Here is an 18,828-nt window from a genome sequence, read left to right on the forward strand (position 1 = left end):
CTGGGGTTTTGCTGTTTCTCTTGTTCAGAGAGGGATTGCCTGGTATTTCGGGGCTGGACTGTACTGTGAAGTCAGGATCAGACTGATATGCTACAGGAAAGTTTTTCTCTGTGAAAGGCACATATTGAGCAAAAAGAGGCTGCTTCTAGGGTGGTAACTAGCCATAGAACAATCTATTATGCTATTGTTCGTTCCCAGGTTGAGCGCTTCTCTCTTTTTATTTATGCAAATTATGACACTTAGGGAAGTCTCCCTAAGTGTGATGCGGGAATCCAGACGTGGACCCGTTGCTCAGTGTGCCTAGAGGGATATGGCTGCACCTCACTGACGAGGCCCACAATAGGCCGAAACGTACGTCTGGGGTTTTGCTGTTTCTCTTGTTCAGAGAGGGATTGCCTGGTATTTCGGGGCTGGACTGTACTGTGAAGTCAGGATCAGACTGATATGCTACAGGAAAGTTTTTCTCTGTGAAAGGCACATATTGAGCAAAAAGAGGCTGCTTCTAGGGTGGTAACTAGCCATAGAACAATCTATTATGCTATTGTTCGTTCCCAGGTTGAGCGCTTCTCTCTTTTTATTTATGCAAATTATGACACTTAGGGAAGTCTCCCTAAGTGTGATGCGGGAATCCAGACGTGGACCCGTTGCTCAGTGTGCCTAGAGGGATATGGCTGCACCTCACTGACGAGGCCCACAATAGGCCGAAACGTACGTCTGGGGTTTTGCTGTTTCTCTTGTTCAGAGAGGGATTGCCTGGTATTTCGGGGCTGGACTGTACTGTGAAGTCAGGATCAGACTGATATGCTACAGGAAAGTTTTTCTCTGTGAAAGGCACATATTGAGCAAAAAGAGGCTGCTTCTAGGGTGGTAACTAGCCATAGAACAATCTATTATGCTATTGTTCGTTCCCAGGTTGAGCGCTTCTCTCTTTTTATTTTTGCACAGAAAACCCTGCCATTCAGTGAACTCTAAATACCAGCGGGCTTTAAAAGGTGCGGGGAAAAAAAAGCACGCGTTAGCTACGCGTGTCGTTACCGACAAAACTCTAAATCTAGGCCTTAGGTTGTAAATATATCCATCTACAATCAGACTTCAAAAGCAAGCTCTCCAAATTTTTTCTTTAATGATTCCGATAGTGCATGCAATTTTAAGCAACTCCTTTAGCAATTTCTCTTCATTCTCTTTCTACCTTTATTTAGCACTTGCTTATTGGTGGCTACATTTAGCCACCAATAAGCAAGCATAACCCAGGTTATCAACAAAAAATGAGCCCGCTCCTAAGCTTTACATTCCTGCTTTTAAAAAAATGAAAACTTGATAATAGGAGTAAATGTGAAAGTTAAAATTGCCTGCGCTATCTGAATCATTAAAGAAAGTATCCCTTTAAATATTCACTAAAGAATGCAATTAAATTACTAGTTTTCATAAACTGTACTGGAAAGAGAAAAATTAAGATTTCCATATGATCTAATGTGTACAGATTGAAGAAATTAGATGATTAAATAAATGTTTATTTGTTGGTAAACTATTACATTTTTAACAAAGACTGCAATACATTCAGTGCGTTTGCATAACAATGTACTGCAAAGAGACAGGAAGAGGTTGGATCGTACAGTTTTTTATAGGCCATAATCAGCAGCGTCAACACTGTCTTTAAAATAAAGTTTTATAAACGCTTGGTGAAGGTCAGGTTCAGTAAAGGTTGCTTTGACTGCTGTATCCCGCAGCATACGCTGATACCACTCATTTAATTGTGAGGTTTTATTCAAACATCTGTGGAGAAGAAGAATAAAATCATATATTAAAAAGGGCATAAAAACACATTTTTTTCTTTCATAATTCATATAGAACATACAATTTTAAAAAACTTTTCAATGTACTTCTATTATCAAACCATAGCACCGTTTGCTGAAGGAGTAGAAATGCGTTACTGAGAGCTAGCTGAACACATCTATTGAGACAAATGTGTGCAGGCACCAATCACCTGCTAGCTCCCACTAGTGTAAGATACATACATATCCTTTTTCAAAAAATGGATACCAAGAGAACAAAGTACATTTGAAAATAGAAGTTTATTATTGACTTTTCTATCCCTCAAAGAAAATAACAAAATTAGACACATGCACCTGTGTGTGCCAAGAAAACAAATATATAGCAACCCATCTTTTTCTTACTGGAAAATTTAAAAAAAATACTTTATTTTCATCCCATCCAGTCAAAATCATGTGTGTGAGTTCAACTTATCATCATGAAGTAACAACCTCAATTCTATTTAGATGTAAATAATTAGCAAATGTCCCATCTAGTATAAAGAAGGCAATGGCTTGCCATCAATTTCTAGTTTAATTAATTGGATGGGAACATATTGAAACTTCTCTTATCAAAAGAGGGCAAATTTAAAAGATCATTCTTATTGTCAGATTGGTTAATTTATTTTGAAAATACATTTTAAATTGCCACTAAATTAATAAAAAAAATAACTAGTCAGGAAATTAGAATCCTGTGTGGTTCCTTTGCTAAATGGATATGAAAGTCAAATATAAATTTTCATGATTCAGATAGCACCATCAATTTTAAACAAATTTCTGATGTGCTGCTTTTATCAAATGTAGGCCTAGTTAAGTTAGGAAACTGGTGCTAAAAATATTGACCTTTATTAAAGTCCATTAAGTTCTAAACCATCAGTTTCCAAACTTTACCGCCTCAATGGAAACTAAGCCAAAGTTTGATCTTTTCTTATCCTTTGTTGAAGATAGGCTTAGGAGCAGCAATGCACTACTGGCAGCCAGATGATGATGGATGGTAACACACACGTCTCTAGTCATTGGCTCATCAGTTGTGTTTAGTAGTTCATTGCTGGTCTGGAGCTAGCTGTAGCTATGTTTTTGCATGGGGATCAGGAGCGTGCATGTTTCCTGAGCACTATATGGAAGCAGTGTTTGTTACAATGTTTTAAACAGTATTGTTCAGCACTACAGGCAGCAGTGTTTATAAAAGTATTTAACATTGTTACAAATATTATTGCAATAAATGCTGACCTATAGTGCTCAAGACACGTGCATGCTCCTGAGTCTACCTATGCTTGCTCTTTAACAAGGGATACCAAGAGAACAATGTCAAACTGATACAAGAAGTCAATTGGAAAGTTGTTTGCCATTACATTGCTCTATCTGAATCATGCAAGTTTCATTTTGACTTGTTAGGTCCCTCTAATTAGGCACAGTAAAAGGCATCATTGGCATTAGTGTACCCTAGGTTGTCTTTTCTTATAAATATAACTATTTGATTTAACTGAATAAACAAATTAAATGCAAGAGATGATAAAACGATAATCTACAATCAAGACTGAAAAGAATAAATATTAGGCAAACTGGCTTCAAAAATTCTTTAGATTGGTGTTTCATGCTATGGGACTAGAACACTGATTTCCAAACCTCTCTTCAGGCCTCCGTAACAGGCCAGATTTTCAGGATTAAAGGGATATTCCAGCCAACATTGGAAACCACATGGGTGCATTTCGGTATTGAACAAAAGCAATTTTGTAATATACCTGCATTAGCAAAAATGCTTCTAATAAAAGCTATAGCTGTTTCAAAAGTGTATTTAAGTATGCACCGTGCACCAGCATTTTAAACACAGCACTTGCTCAGAAATCCTAAGATGCTTGTACCATCTTGTAATGACTCAATTTGTTAATTGCTGGCATGATACAAGCCCCACTGATGATCTGAGCAGCTGCATTATTTAAAATGTGGGTGCAGTGACAATATCTAGCTATGCTTCATATGCACATGCAGATAAAAATGTTAGCACTAAAACAGCGATAACTTTTACTAGAAGCATTTTTGCTAATAGATGTAGATTGCAAATAGGTTTCTATTCAAAGATGTAAATTAATCTATGTGCATTTAAATTTTGACTGGAATGTTCCTTTAACCCCTTAATGACAACTGACGTACCAGGTACATCATGCATTAACAAGCAGTTAATGACAATAGACGTACCTGGTACGTCAGTTGTCTAACAGAGTGCTGGAAGCGATCACAAATGCTTCCAGCAGCTCTGAGGGTATTGCAGTGATGCCTCGATATGGAGGCATCCTGCAATACCACTTTACAAGCCCCCGATGCAGAGAGAGCCACTCTGTGGCCCTCTCTGCACCGGTAGCGATAGTGCCGGGTGTGAGGGTGCGCGTGCGCGTGCACGATGCGCGCACGTGCACGTGAGCATGCATGTGCACGTGTGCGCATGCACGTGCACCCATTAGCCACACTGACACCAATGAATGATGCAGAAAGGGGAAAAAAAAGGGATTTAAAAAAAAAATATATATATATATAAAAGGATCTGGGAGGGGGTGGGGGTGGGGGTATTGTGGGGGGCTGCTACACTACAGAAATCGTTTTTTAAGTAAAAATAAAATAAAAATACTTTTTGGGGGGTTTTTGGGGCCAAACTGGGTACTGGCAGACAGCTGCCAGTACCCAAGATGGTGGTAATTAGGTAGGGGAGAGGGTTAGAGAGCTGGAGGGGGGATCAGGGAGGTTGGGGCTAAGGCAGGGGTCCATCACAGCTAAAATACTTTATTATTTTTATTTAAAAAAAAAAAAAACCTCTTTTATTTAGTACTGGCAGACTTTCTGCCAGTACTTAAGATGGCGGGAACAATTGTGGGGTGGGGGAGGGAAGAGAGCTGTTTGGGAGGGATCAGGGGGTGGGATGTGTCAGGTGAGAGGCTGATCTCTAAAATTAACCCTGCAAGCTCCCTACAAGCTACCTAATTTAACCCCTTCACTGCTGGGCATACTTAACGTGTGGTGCGCAGCAGCATTTAGCGGCCTTCTAATTACCAAAAAGCAACGCCAAAGCAATATAAGTCTGCTATTTCTGAACAAAGGGGATCCCAGAGAAGCTTTTACAACAATTTCTGCCATAATTGCACAAGCTGTTTGTAAATAATTTCAGTGAGAAACCTAAAATTGTGAAAAATGTTGTTTTTTTTTTATTTGCTCGCATTTGGCGGTGAAATGGTGGCATAAAATATACCAAAATGGGCCTAGATCAATACTTGGGGTTGTCTACTACACTACACTAAAATTAACCCTACAAGCTCCCTAATTAACCCCTTCACTCCTGGGCATAAAACACGTGTGGTGCGCAGCTGCATTTAGCGGCCTTCTAATTACCAAAAAGCAACCCAAAAGCCATATAAGTCTGCTATTTCTGAAAAAAGGGGATCCCAGAGAAGCATTTACAACCATTTGTGCCATAATTGCAGAAGCTGTTTGTAAATAATTTCAGTGGGAAACCTAAAGTTTGTGACAAATTTTGTGAAAAAGTGAACTTTTTTTTTTTTTTATCGCATTTGGCGGTGAAATGGTGGCATGAAATATACCAAAATGGGCCTAGATCAATACTTTGGGTTGTCTTCTAAAAAAAAATATATACATGTCAATGGATATTCAGGTATTCCTGACAGATATCAGGGTTCCAATGTAACTAGCGCTAATTTTGAAAAAAAGTGGTTTGGAAATAGCGAAGTGCTACTTGTATTTATTGCCCCATAAATTGCAAAAAAAGCAAAGAACATGTAAACATTGGGTATTTCTAAACTCAGGACAAAATTTAGAAACTATTTAGCATGGGTGTTTTTTGGTGATTGTAGATGTGTAACATATTTTGGGGGTCAAAGTTAGAAAAAGTGTGTTTTTTTTTTCATTTTTTCCTCATATTTTATTATTTTTTTTTAGTAAATTATAAGACATGATGAAAATAATGGTATCTTTAGAAAGTCCATTTAATGGCGAGAAAAAGGTATATAATATGTGTGGGTACAGTAAATGAGTAAGAGGGAAATTACAGCTAAACACAAACACTGCAGAAATGTAAAAATAGCCATTGTCATTAAGGGTAAGAAAATTGAAAAATGGTCTGGTCATTAAGGGGTTAACATGGACGTGAGCAGGTAAAATAACCACGATTACTAATCAGCTGATTGTTTCACCTGTGCTCTAGTTCAGATATCCTCAAAATCTATCAGGGAGATCTGAGGACAGGTTTGAAAACCAGTTGTCTAGAATCAAGAATGTGGGCTCGACATTATCTCTTTTTTTATTTATTCTTATTACTAAAGGCTCTAACTACACTGATTGTCTGCAGAACGTATTGTATGTAGCAGGTGTTGGCATCATTTTATTCCCTGTAAAGACAACCCTGCAGTCATGTAATTTAAAGGAACATTGCACACTAGATTTTTCAAATGCATAAATGTATTGTAGATGATCCATTTATCTAGCCCATATGGGAGTGTTTGTATAACAATGTATAGATTTGATTATTTTTTTAATAACATTGTGCTGCTTTTCAGACTCATAACCAAGCCCCAGAGTGTCAGATGTATAGGTGTGGCTCCTATTTGTTTAATCTGTCTTTTCATATGAAGGAGTTGGAGGGAGTGTCTGCCCTTTCAGGTTTCTGAGAATTCTGAGAAAGAGTAAAGCTTGTTCATGAAACTGGGAAAACAATGAATGAAAGATACATCATGTGAGATGCTCTTGCTATTTTAAGGTGTCTAATAAACCAAGCAAATACTAAGTTCTTCTTTACATAATAATATTTATAATTTTCTCTTACTCCTTCACATCAAAAAGTATAAATCGTTCAAACCAGGGCCAGATCAAGTAATCAATCATGGATACAGAATCTCCTCCAAAGAAACTGCTGTTCAGTTTACCTAGAAGCTAAAAAGAAATGACATAAAATTAGTATTAATGATTTCATAAACAAATGACCTCTATATTTATGTTTTTCGCACACACATACACACGCACACACACACATATATATATATATATTTAAATATATATATATATATATATATATATATATACATACACATATATCAGACATATTGTAATATCACAAGCCCTAAGTAAGATACAAGAGACTTTTTTGGGCGGAATAATTGATTAGAATAGCTTGTTTTGTTATGACATAAATATTTTGCATTGGGTTTCCAAAATCAGCTTGCTTACACTATAGTTCATGTATCCATCTAGTATATAAATCAGCTTGCTTACACTATAGTTTATGTATCCATCTAGTATATAAATCAGCTTGCTTACACTATAGTTCATGTATCCATCTAGTATATAAATCAGCATGCTTACACTATAGTTCATGTATCCATCTAGTATATAAATCAGCTTGCTTACACTATAGTTCATGTATCCATCTAGTATATAAATCAGCTTGCTTACACTATAGTTCATGTATCCATCTAGTATATAAATCATCTTGCTTACACTATAGTTCATGTATCCATCTAGTATATAAATCAGCTTGCTTACACTATAGTTCATGTATCCATCTAGTATATGAATCAGCTTGCTTACACTATAGTTAATGTATCCATCTAGTATATAAATCAGCTTGCTTACACTATAGTTCATGTATCCATCTAGTATATAAATCAGCTTGCTTACACTATAGTTCATGTATCTATCTAATATATAAATCAGCTTGCTTACACTATAGTTCATGTATCCATCTAGTATATAAATCAGCTTGCTTACACTATAGTTCATGTAGCCATCTAGTATATATATCAGCTTGCTTACATTAGAGTTCATGTAACCATCTAGTATATGAATCAGCTTGCTTACACTATAGTTATGTATCCATCTAGTATATCAATAGTGATGTCGCAAACCTAAAATTTTGCGTTCGCGAACAGCGAACTCGAACTTCCGCAAAAGTTTGCGAACCGGCAAACCGCCATTGACTTCAATAGGCAGGCGAATTTTAAAATGCACAGCGACTCTTTCTGGCCACAAAAGTGATGGAAAAGTTGTTTCAAGGGGACTAACACCTGGACTGTGGCATGCCGGAGGAGGATCCATGGCAAAACTTCCATGGAAAATTACATAGTTGATGCAGAGTCTGTTTTTAATCCATAAAGGGCATAAATCACCTAAAATTATTAAATTGTTTGGAATAACGTGCTTTAAAACATCAGGTATGATGTTGTATTGTTCATGTAGTGTAAGGGTTATGCCCGCTTCAGAGTGACAGACCAAACTTCCCATTTATCGCACCGCAAACAACCGCAAACAGTCCATTTGCACAACCGCAAACTCCCCATAGATCAATAGATGCAATAGATACATTTAATGATAGATACGATAGATAGATAGATTTGATAGATAAATAGATAGATTTGATAGATAATTTCCCAGACAGAGAATTACAAGACGGGCATTCTGGGACCCATGGTAAGGTTCCCAGAGGCAGTTGCGGCGCCCGAGGCTCTGATTAGAACAAAGCACTCTGTGTATCTGCCCTCGGCCGAAATCGGAACATTCTTTAGCTTTCTGCCTGTCTGCCAAATGTCCGTCTGCCAAATATCCATCTGCCAAACGTCCTTCTGCATTTTGTCAGAGCACCGCGTGCAATTTACTGTGCCACCAGATAGGAGTGGTGTGTTAACTAGTACTATTCTTATCAGTTTAATCCCTGTTACGTGCCCTATCAGAGGACATGTATATGTCATGGATTTTAGGAACCGGGAGATGGAAAAAGATGCTTGGACACCCAGTACAGGTCGTTCTCCTTCAGCCTTTTTATATGAGGGTCCCCGACCCTCAACAGGCACGACAGCATGAAAGACCCCATATGCCATGACTTCCTTTTGCACAATCGAGTACAGGTATGGCATCGTTTTTAGGAACCCAGAGATAATTTTTAGGAAAAGGGAGATGGAAAAAGATGCTTGGTCGGTACACCTACTTCAAATTTGGGGCACTGCGCGTGCAATCTACTGTGCCATCAGATATGAGTGGTGTGTTAAGTAGTACTATTCTTAGCAGTTTAATCCCTGTTATGTGCCTTTTTTTTTTGTTTGGGTTTTGAAGCCACAGTGCAGCACCAGAGGCCATAAAAATAGGCATATACACATGCCTGAAAAATTAGGTATTGTTGCAGTCGCTGCTGTAGCAGCGGCCAGAAAAATTGATGTTGTTTGATAGTTAGAAAGTGCCCTAAAACATTGCGGCTTGAACCCTAGTTGTTGGTGGATAAGTCACGCAACTCATCCGGCATTCGAAGATAAAATACAGTAGCGTGTGGACCATTTTTAGCCCAAGGCAGCTCATCTCATCAGGCCTTTTTTACTCGAATGTATCGCCCAATGTCAGTCCCTTCGGGATCCATCCCTCATTCATTTTAATAAAGGTGAGATAATCAAGACTTTTTTGACCTAGGCGACTTCTCTTCTCAGTGACAATACCTCCTGCTGCACTGAAGGTCCTTTCTGACAGGACACTTGAAGCGGGGCAGGCCAGAAGTTCAATTGCAAATTGCGATAGCTCAGGCCATAGGTCAACCCGACACACTCAGTAGTCAAGGGGTTCATCGCTCCTCAGAGTGTTGAGATCTGCAGTTACTGCAAGGTAGTCTGCTACCTGTCGGTTGAGTTGTTCTCTGAGGCTGGATCCTGAAGGGCTGTGGCGATGCATAGGAGTTAAAAAGGTCCGCATGTCCTCTATCAACAACATGTCTGGAAAGCGTCCTGTCCTTGCCGTCGTGGGAGGAGGAGTATTACTTTCATCTCTTCCCCTTATAAGCTGTGTAAAGCATACTTTTTAATTTATTTTTGAAATGCTCCATCCTTTCTGACTTGCGGGAATTCGGTAACATTTCAGTCACTTTATGCTTATACCGGGGGTCTAGTAGCGTGGACACCCAGTACAGTTCGTTCTCCTTCAGCTTTTTTATACGAGTGTCCCTCAACAGGCACAACAGCATGAAAACCCCATTTGCACAAGGTTGGATGCCGAGCTACTCATGTCCCGTTCCTCGTCCTCACTGATCTCACTGAAGGTATCTTCTTCCCCCCAGCCACATACAACACCACGGGTACCAGATAGGTGACAACAATGAGCACCCTGGGATGCCTGTTGTGCTTGGTCTTCCTCCTCCTCCTCAAAGCCACATTCCTCCTCTGACTCCTCTTCCTCACAATCCTCTTCCTGTGTTGCCGCTGGTCCAGCAAGCGATGCTGATAAGGCTGTTTCTGGTGGTGATGGAGACCACAACTCTTCCTCTTCACGCTCATCTACGGCCTGATCCAGCACTCTTCGCAGGGCACGCTCCAGGAAGAAAACAAATGGTATGATGTCGCTTATCGTGCCTTCGGTGCGACTGACTAGGTTTGTCACCTCCTCAAAAGGACACATGAGCCTACAGGCATTGCACATGAGCGTCCAGTAACGGAGCAAAAAAATCCCCAGCTCTCCAGAGGCTGTTCTAGCACCCCGGTCATACAAATACTCGTTAACAGCTTTTTCTTGTTGGAGCAGGTGGCCAAACATTAGGAGTGTTGAATTCCAACGTGTCGGGCTGTCGCAAATCAAGCGCCTCACTGGCAGGTTGTTTCGCTGCTGGATATCTGACAAGTGCGCCATGGCCGTGTAGGAACGCCTGAAATGGCCACACACCTTCCTGGCCTGCTTCAGGACATCCTGTAAGCCTGGGTACTTATGCACAAAGCGTTGTACAATCAGATTACACACATGTGCCATGCACGGCACATGTGTCAACTTGCCCAATTTCAATGCCGCCACCAAATTACTTCCATTGTCAGAAACCACTTTGGCGATCTCCAGTTGGTGCTGAGTCAGCCACTGATCCACCTGTGCGTTCAGGACGGACAGGAGTGCTGCTGCGGTGTGACTCTCTGCTTTCAGGCAAGTCAACCCCAAGACGGCGTGACACTGCCATATCCGGGATGTGGAATAGTACCTGGGGAGCTGGGGGGGTGCCGTTGATGTGGAGCACGATGCAGCAGCAGAAGAGGACTCAGCCGAGGAGGTTATGGAAGAGGATGGAGTAGGAGGAGTAGAGGAAGTGGCAGCAGGCCTGCCTGCAAGTCTTGGCAGTGTCACCAACTCCTCTGCAGAGCCAGGCATTCCATGCTTGGCAGCCGTCAGCAGGTTTACCCAATGCACAGTATAGGTGATATACCTGTCCTGACCATGCTTTGCAGACCAGCTATCAGTGGTTATATGGACCCTTGCCCCAACACTGTGTGCCAGACATGCCATTACTTCCTTTCGCACAATCGAGTACAGTTTGGGGATTGCCTTTTGTGCAAAGAAATTTTGGCCGGGTACCTTCCACTGCGGTGTCCCAATAGCTACAAATTTTTTGAACGCCTTAGACTCCACCAGCTTGTATGGTAAAAGCTGGCGGGCTAACAGTTCAGACAAGCCAGCAGTCAGACACCAGGCAAGGGGGTGACTTGGTGACATTGGCTTCTTACGCTCAAACATGTCCTTGACAGACACCTGACTGTGGCAGATGAGCAGGAACTGCTCCGGAAGAGAGACATATTGGCGGATGGTTGAGAGGGGGCAAGGAGGACAGCAGCGGTTGACATGGCTGAAGATGCTGGACCAGGAGGAGGATGGCGGCTTTGAGTTTGTGTGCTGCTTGTCCTCATGTGTTCATCCCATAGGCATTTGTGATGTGAGATCATGTGCCTTCGCAAATCAGTTGCACCTAGGTGGGTGTTGGACTTCCCATGACTCAGTTTCTTTTGGCACAGTTTGCAAATGGCATTGCTGTTGTCAGAGGCAGACACATAAAAAATGCCACACTGCTGAGCTCTGCGATGACACCATTCTGGTGGTGGCAACAGCATGCGTTGATTGGCGTGCTGTCTGGATGACCATGTGTGCCGATGCATGCTGTCTGACTGTGCCACTAGCTCCTTGCGACGACCTCCCCCTGCTTCCAACTCGTCTCCTCCTCCTGCTCCTCTCTGTCTCCCCATCTGAACTTTCCACCTGTTCTTCTCTTCTACCGGGCGCCCACGTGGCATCCACGGACGCATCGTCATCATCAACCCCATCACTTGTATCTGACAACTCAACAATGGAAGCAACGGCGGGTACAAAATCATCATCATCATCACACCGTGCGTTGTCCATGTCTGTAATGCTGCCTGACTAAGATATATCACAGTTATCTACATCCTCTGTCAATGATGGATGCGCATCACTCATTTCTTCACACTGAGGTGTACATAGCTCCTCTGACAGATCGAGTGAGGCGGCTGTGGTACTAGTGTCGGTGGTGGCGGCAGGCGGGCAAGTGGTAAGTTGAGAGGTGCCCGAAGCTAAGCTAGACGAGGAGGATGGTGCATCAAGGTTACGAGCTGAAGCTGTAGAAGATTGGGTGTCCTGTGTTATAAAGCCAACTATTTCATCAGAACTTTTCGTGTTCATGGTACGTGGCCTAACACTGGGCATTATTCTATGGCCAAAGGGAATCACAGCACCACGACAGCCCCTGTGGGTTGGCTTGCCTCTGTCTATAATTTTTTTTTCAATTAGTGCTACTATGCGTGCAAACTACTGTGAGTGGGCACAGTATACACTGTGCGCCTGACAAAAAAACAGACTGATGTTTCACAGTCAAAATAGTTTTTTTATTTTTAAAATGTACACTTACACTACTATTAAACATGATAATGTGAGTGGTGGCACTGGACAAGTGGGCACAGTATACGCTGTGAGCCTGACACAAAAAAGCAGACTTATGTTTCACAGTCAAAATATTTTTTTTATTTTTAAAATGTACACACACTACTATTAAACAAGATAATGAGTGGTGGCACTGGGCAAGTGTGCACAGTATACGCTGTGAGCCTGACACAAAAAAGCAGACTGATGTTTCACAGTCAAAATATTTTTTTTATTTTTAAAATGTACACTTACACTACTATTAAACAAGATAATATGAGTGGTGGCACTGGGCAAAAAGGCACAGTATATGCTGTGAAACTGACACACAGGCTGGCAGTGGCAGGCTGGCCTGGCAACTGAAATTAATTTACACTAGCAGACTGACGTAAAAGTTTTTTTTTTTTAAATTTACACTAATGTTACACCAGATATGAGTGGTGGCACTGAGCAAGTAGGCACAGTATATGCTTTGAGCCTGACACACAGGCTGGCAGTGGCAGGCTGGCCTGGCAACTGAAATTAGATTACACTAGCAGACTGATGTAAAAGTTTTTTTTTTTTTAAATTTACACTACTGTTACACCAGATATGACTGGTGGCACTGAGCAAGTAGGCTCAGTATATGCTGTGAGCCTGATACACATGCTGGCAGTGGCAGGCTGGCCTGGCAACTGAAATTAGATTACACTAGAAGACTGATGTAATTTTTTTTTTTTAATTTACACTAATGTTACACAAGATATGACTGGTGGTGGCACTGAGCAAGTAGGCACAGTATATGCTGTGAGCCTGACACACAGGCTGGCAGTGGCAGGCTGGCCTGGCAACTGAAATTAGATTACACTAGCAGACTGATGTAAAAGTTTTTTTTTAAAAATTTACACTAATGTTACACCAGACTTTTACTGGTGGTGACACTGAGCAAGTAGGCACAGTATATGCTGTGAGCCTGACACACAGGCTGGCAGTGGCAGGCAGGCAACTGCCATTAGATTACACTAGCAGACTGATGTAAAAGTTTTTTTTTTAAATTTACACTACTGTTAAACCAGATATGAGTGTTGTGGTACTGGGCAAGTGGGTCTGGCACACACACTGGAAGGCAGGCAACTGCAATTAGATTACACTAGCAGACTGATGTAAAAGGTTTTTTTAAAAAATTTACACTAATGTTACACCAGAATGACTGGTGGTGGCACTGAGCAAGTAGGCACAGTATATGCTGTGAGCCTGACACACAGGCTGGCAGTGGCAGGCAGGCAACTGCTATTAGATTACACTAGCAGACTGATGTAAAAGTTTTTTGTAAATTTACACTACTGTTACACCAGATATGAGTGGTGTGGCACTGGGCAAGTGGGTCTGGCACACACGCTGGCAGGCAGGCAGGCAACTGCAATTAGATTACACTAGCAGACTGATGTTTCACAGTCAAAAAATGTTTTTGTTTAAAATCTGCACTACTGTTACACCAGCTATGACTGGTGGTGGCACTGAGCAAGTAAGCACAGTATATGCTGTGAGCCTGACACACAGGCTGGCAGTGGCAGACAGCCAACTGCTATTAGATAACAAAAAACGACTGATGTAGCCCTAAAAAGGGCTTTTTTGGGGTGCTGTCCTTACAGCAGAGATCAGATGAGTCCTTCAGGACTGTAGTGGACACTGAATACACTAGCCTAGCTATCGATTTCCCTATTAAATTAGCAGCAGCTACACTTTCCCTCCTCTGACTAACAATGCAGGATCAGAATGAATGGCTGCTGCCCAGGAGCTGGGAGGGTTTGGGAAGGAGTGTCTGCTGCTGATTGGCTGTAATGTGTCTGCAGACTGTGAGATACAGGGTCAAAGTTTACTTAATGATGATGAATAGGGGGCAGATCGAACATCGCATATGTTCGCCCGCCGCTGCGAAGGCGAACAAGCTATGTTCGCTGGGAACTGTTCTCCGGCGAACTGCTCGCGACATCACTATATATGAATCAGCCTGCTTACACTAAACTCCCACGGAAAATTTCATCGTTGATGCAGAGTCTGGTTTTAATCCATAAAGGGCATAAATCACCTAACATTCCTAAATTGTTTGGAATAACGTGCTTTAAAACATCAGGTATGATGTTGTATCGATCAGGTAGTGTAAGGGTTACGCCCGCTTCACAGTGACAGACCAAACTCCCCATTTAACGCACCACACTGCATTATTCTAGGGCCAAAGGGAATCACAGCACCATGACCACAACGGCACCTGCGGGGTGGCCTGCCTCTGCCTGTCATTTTTTTTTAAATGTACACTTACACTACTATTAAACAAGATATGAGTGGTCAGACTGGGCAAGTGGGCACAGTATACGCTGTGAGCCTGACACAAAAAAGCAGCCTTATGTTTAACAGTCCAAAAAGTTTTTTTTTTTTAAATGTACACTTACACTACTATTAAACAAGATATGAGTGGTGGCTGGCATTGGGCAAGTGGGCACAGTATACGCTGTGAGACTGACACAAAAAAGCAGACTGATGTTTCACAGTCAAAAAAGTTTTTTTGTTTTAAATGTACACTTACACTACTATTAAACAAGATATGAGTGGTGGCACTGGGCAAGTGGGCCCAGTATAAGCTGTGAGCCTGAAACAAAAAAGCAGACTGATGTTTCACAGTCCAAAAAGTTTTTTTTTTAAATGTACATTTACACTACTATTAAACAAGATATGAGTGGTGGCACTGGGCAAGTGGGCACAGTATACGCTGTGAGCCTGACACAAAAAAGCAGACTGATGTTTCACAGTCCAAAAAGTTTTTTGTTTTTAAATTTACACTACTGTTACACCAGATATGAGTGGTGGTACTGGGTAAGTGGGCACAGTATACGCTGTGAGTCTGGCATACACGCTGGCAGGCAGGCAACTGCAATTAGATTACACTAGCAGACTGATGTTTCACAGTCTAAAAAGTTTTTTTTTTTTAAATTTACACTACTGTTACACCAAATATGAGTGGTGGCACTGGGCAAGTGGGCCTGGCACACACGCTGGCAGGCAGGCAACTGCAATTAGATTACACTAGCAGACTGATGTTTCTCAGTCAAAAAAGTTTTTTTTTTAAATTTACACTACTGTTACACCAGATATGAGTGGGGGCATTGGGCAAGTGTGCCTGGCACACAGGCACACACGCTGGCAGGCAGGCAACTGCAATTAGATTACAAAAGCAGACTGATGTTTCACAGTCAAAAAAGTTTTTATTTTTAAATTTACACTACTGTTACACCAGATATGAGTGGTGGCACTGTGCAAGTGGGCCTGGCACACACGCTGGCAGGCAGACAGGCAGGCAACTGCAATTTGATTACACTAGCAGACTGATGTTTCACAGTCAAAGAAGTTTTTTAATTTACACTACTGTTACACCAGATATAAGTGGTGGCACTGGGCAAGTGGCTTGGCAGGCAGGCAACTGCAATTAGATTACACAGGAAAAGGATCAGATTGATATTACCCACCCAGCCACTATGGACGTTTATATTTGGAAGTGAAGCAATCTGAATCAAGCAACCACTAGCAGCAGTACTTTACTTACTGGCACTGACTATAACTTATTTGGGCATGCAGACCCGCCACGCCTGTGTGAGTCGCAACCTCCACGGCTCTACCACACGTGTCCATGCAGCTATGCTGCTGCAGTGCCGCTTCTAACTGCACACTCGCAGTCAAAAGTTTGTGCACGGGAGTGGGTGGAGCAGGAGCCTAAGCTGTTTGGTGAAGCAGCGTGATCATTAATATGTGGACCGGAGTCATCCACACCCAGTCCACATATTTCATTTACAGGGGCTCCCATCTGCCTATATGCCAGGCCAGGACTACACTTGTCACTATCCAGGCTGAGCGCTCCTTCCTTCCACAGTTCCACGATGGTTATTAGTTGATGACCCATTGAGAGTGTCCCCCCACATCTTCCGCCATTACCAACAATATTTTCGCGTACCCCCAACTTGTCCGCCGCTTACCCCCAGGGTATGCATACCACAGGTTGGAAACCGCTGATCTCGTATATAAATCAGCTTGCTTACACTATAGTTCATGTATACATCTAGCAAATAAATCAGCTTGCTTATGCTATAGTTCATGTATACATCTAGCAAATAAATCAGCTTGCTTACACTATAGTTCATGTATCCATCTAGTATATAAATCAGCTTGCTTACACTATAGTTCATGCATCCATCTAGTATGTAAATCAGCTTGCTTATGCTATAGTTCATGTATACATCTAGCAAATAAATCAGCTTGCTTACACTATAGTTTATGTAACCATTTATTATATAAATCAGCTTGCTTAAACTATAGTTCATGTATCCATCTAGTATATAAATGAAAACAAATACTTTTAAAATGTTAAAAAATATAAATAAAACATTTATGCTATGCATTATACTATGCTGAAGTTTAAAGATATGATAGTGTAAAAAAATTAATATAAAGCTATATTCTCCAACCTAAGACCGATAGGGTACTAGACAGCCATCACATAAATTTTTTTCCTGGTGCCTTTCTTAATTAAACCATTAGTCAAATGTACTGAAAAACAAGACTATTATGAAAGAATTTCATAGGTACAGCATGACACTGTAACAAGCGTATGGACATAAGGTTACACTTATCTTCAACCTGTCTCCATTTGCAATACGAAGAGAGCTTTTTACTTGTTTCATTAAACTAAAAACTTATATACTTATAAAACTTGTATATCACACAAATGAATGAGCACTATCTAAACAGGACAGGGACATCTAATTTTTAAAACAAGATAATAATGTAATAGATACTAAAATACCCTCTTTTATAGACAACAACAACAAAAATTATTTGAATGCCCTTTTAAGAGCTACAGTTAGGTGTAGAGTATCCCTTTCTACTCTGTAGCTGGCTTATGTTTGTCATCGCTGAACAAAGCCAGTGGGAATGTTTTTGTGTTCCAACTGCTTTTTACAAAATTGTCATATTTTGGGAGCTATTTCCCCCACCTATCATTTCAACTCCACATATTAAAAACTGGAGATGCCCAAATTCCTTCATGGAATTCCCAACTCTGCACATGAACACCAAGGCTATCCCCCACAGTCCTGAACACCAACCCAGGTCGCACAGACCATACCCAAGTGAAAGACCATCTTTATCTTCCTTAAACATGAGGCATCTATAGCTTATATAGAAGTATATTGATTATTTTAATTAACAGAATCACTACAGTTTCTTAACTAACCCTACAAATGCATTTCAAAAACATTGGTTACTTAAAGGTCTGAAAAACAAAAACACGCAAAGTACAAATTCACTTCTACAATTTTATTACCTTATCCAATGCAATTAGCTTTTCTTGCACTTCTGATTTTAGTCCTGTTATATCTTCCTTGTTTTGCTTTGCAGGAAGGATTTTATATAACACCATAATTATCTGAGAAGAGTAAAAAGCATATTTAATAACTATATTTATCATAATTTTCCCCCAAATATAGCCATATAATGTATGATATATGAGTGCTGTGATTACTGAGAGACAATACAACAAGCATCATGGTATTGGTTAGATAGAAATTATATCTTTTAATCTGGAATATCCTTCAATAAAAACAGTGTTTTTACCATGAGGCTATAATAAAATAAATACGGTCAGAATGGTTTTAGACATAAAAGCCTGTCAAGTTCATTATTTTATTTTTGTTTGTTGCTTTCCAAATGCTGTCTGCTGTATGAGCTCAGGATTAGAGAACTGGAGAACAATGGAAAGCTTTGTAGGAACCAGACATCTATTTTTCATGCAATAAAAGTCTACCAATCAAGCTTGTTCATCAGTTTGTACCTTGGAGAAGTGTTCTAGTATCATCTTCTGTTGTGCTCTTTGGAAGGGATCTTTAGGGTTTAACTTCTTTCCAGGAAAAGCCTCATCCAGGTATTCACACACTATTGCAGATTCATAGATTAGCTGACCCTTACTCGTCTCCAGAACAGGTACCGCACCAAATGGGTTCTTCTCCACAAACCACTCTGGCTTGTTTTTTAAGTTTATGTTTACCAATTCATGGCTTAAGAAAATAAAGATACATTTGATGGGTTAAATTGATAGACAGTCAGTAGCAGGTACTGAAATTACATTTTGGGGAGGGGCTAAGAAGATTTAGACTAAGCTAGGGAGGACTGTGGGGCCAGTCAGATCAGGTGGAGTTGGATTCTGGGATGTTCTATGGTGGATCTTAGTGTTTTAGGAGCATGGCTAGACATGAAGGGACAGCAGCAGGGAGGGGAATAT

The 18,828-nt window shown here is 40.9% G+C and overlaps 1 protein-coding gene across 2 annotated transcripts in view; it reads right to left on the reverse strand.

Moving 5' to 3' along the window:
* Positions 1-1,490: 1,490 nt before the first annotated feature.
* Positions 1,491-18,828, reverse strand: part of LOC128640092 (glutathione S-transferase omega-1) — a 43,464-nt gene continuing 26,126 nt past the window's right edge. For both annotated transcript variants that reach the window (XM_053692427.1, XM_053692426.1), the window contains exons 4-7: positions 18,382-18,604; positions 17,875-17,976; positions 6,634-6,740; positions 1,491-1,773 (exon numbers count right to left, since the gene is read on the reverse strand). In XM_053692427.1, the coding sequence (XP_053548402.1) occupies positions 1,620-1,773; positions 6,634-6,740; positions 17,875-17,976; positions 18,382-18,604 (586 nt within the window). In that variant the 3' untranslated portion in view covers positions 1,491-1,619. The remainder of the gene's footprint in view (positions 1,774-6,633; positions 6,741-17,874; positions 17,977-18,381; positions 18,605-18,828) is intronic.

Source organism: Bombina bombina, chromosome 9 (assembly GCF_027579735.1).
Source record: "Bombina bombina isolate aBomBom1 chromosome 9, aBomBom1.pri, whole genome shotgun sequence".
Lineage (NCBI taxonomy): Eukaryota > Metazoa > Chordata > Amphibia > Anura > Bombinatoridae > Bombina > Bombina bombina.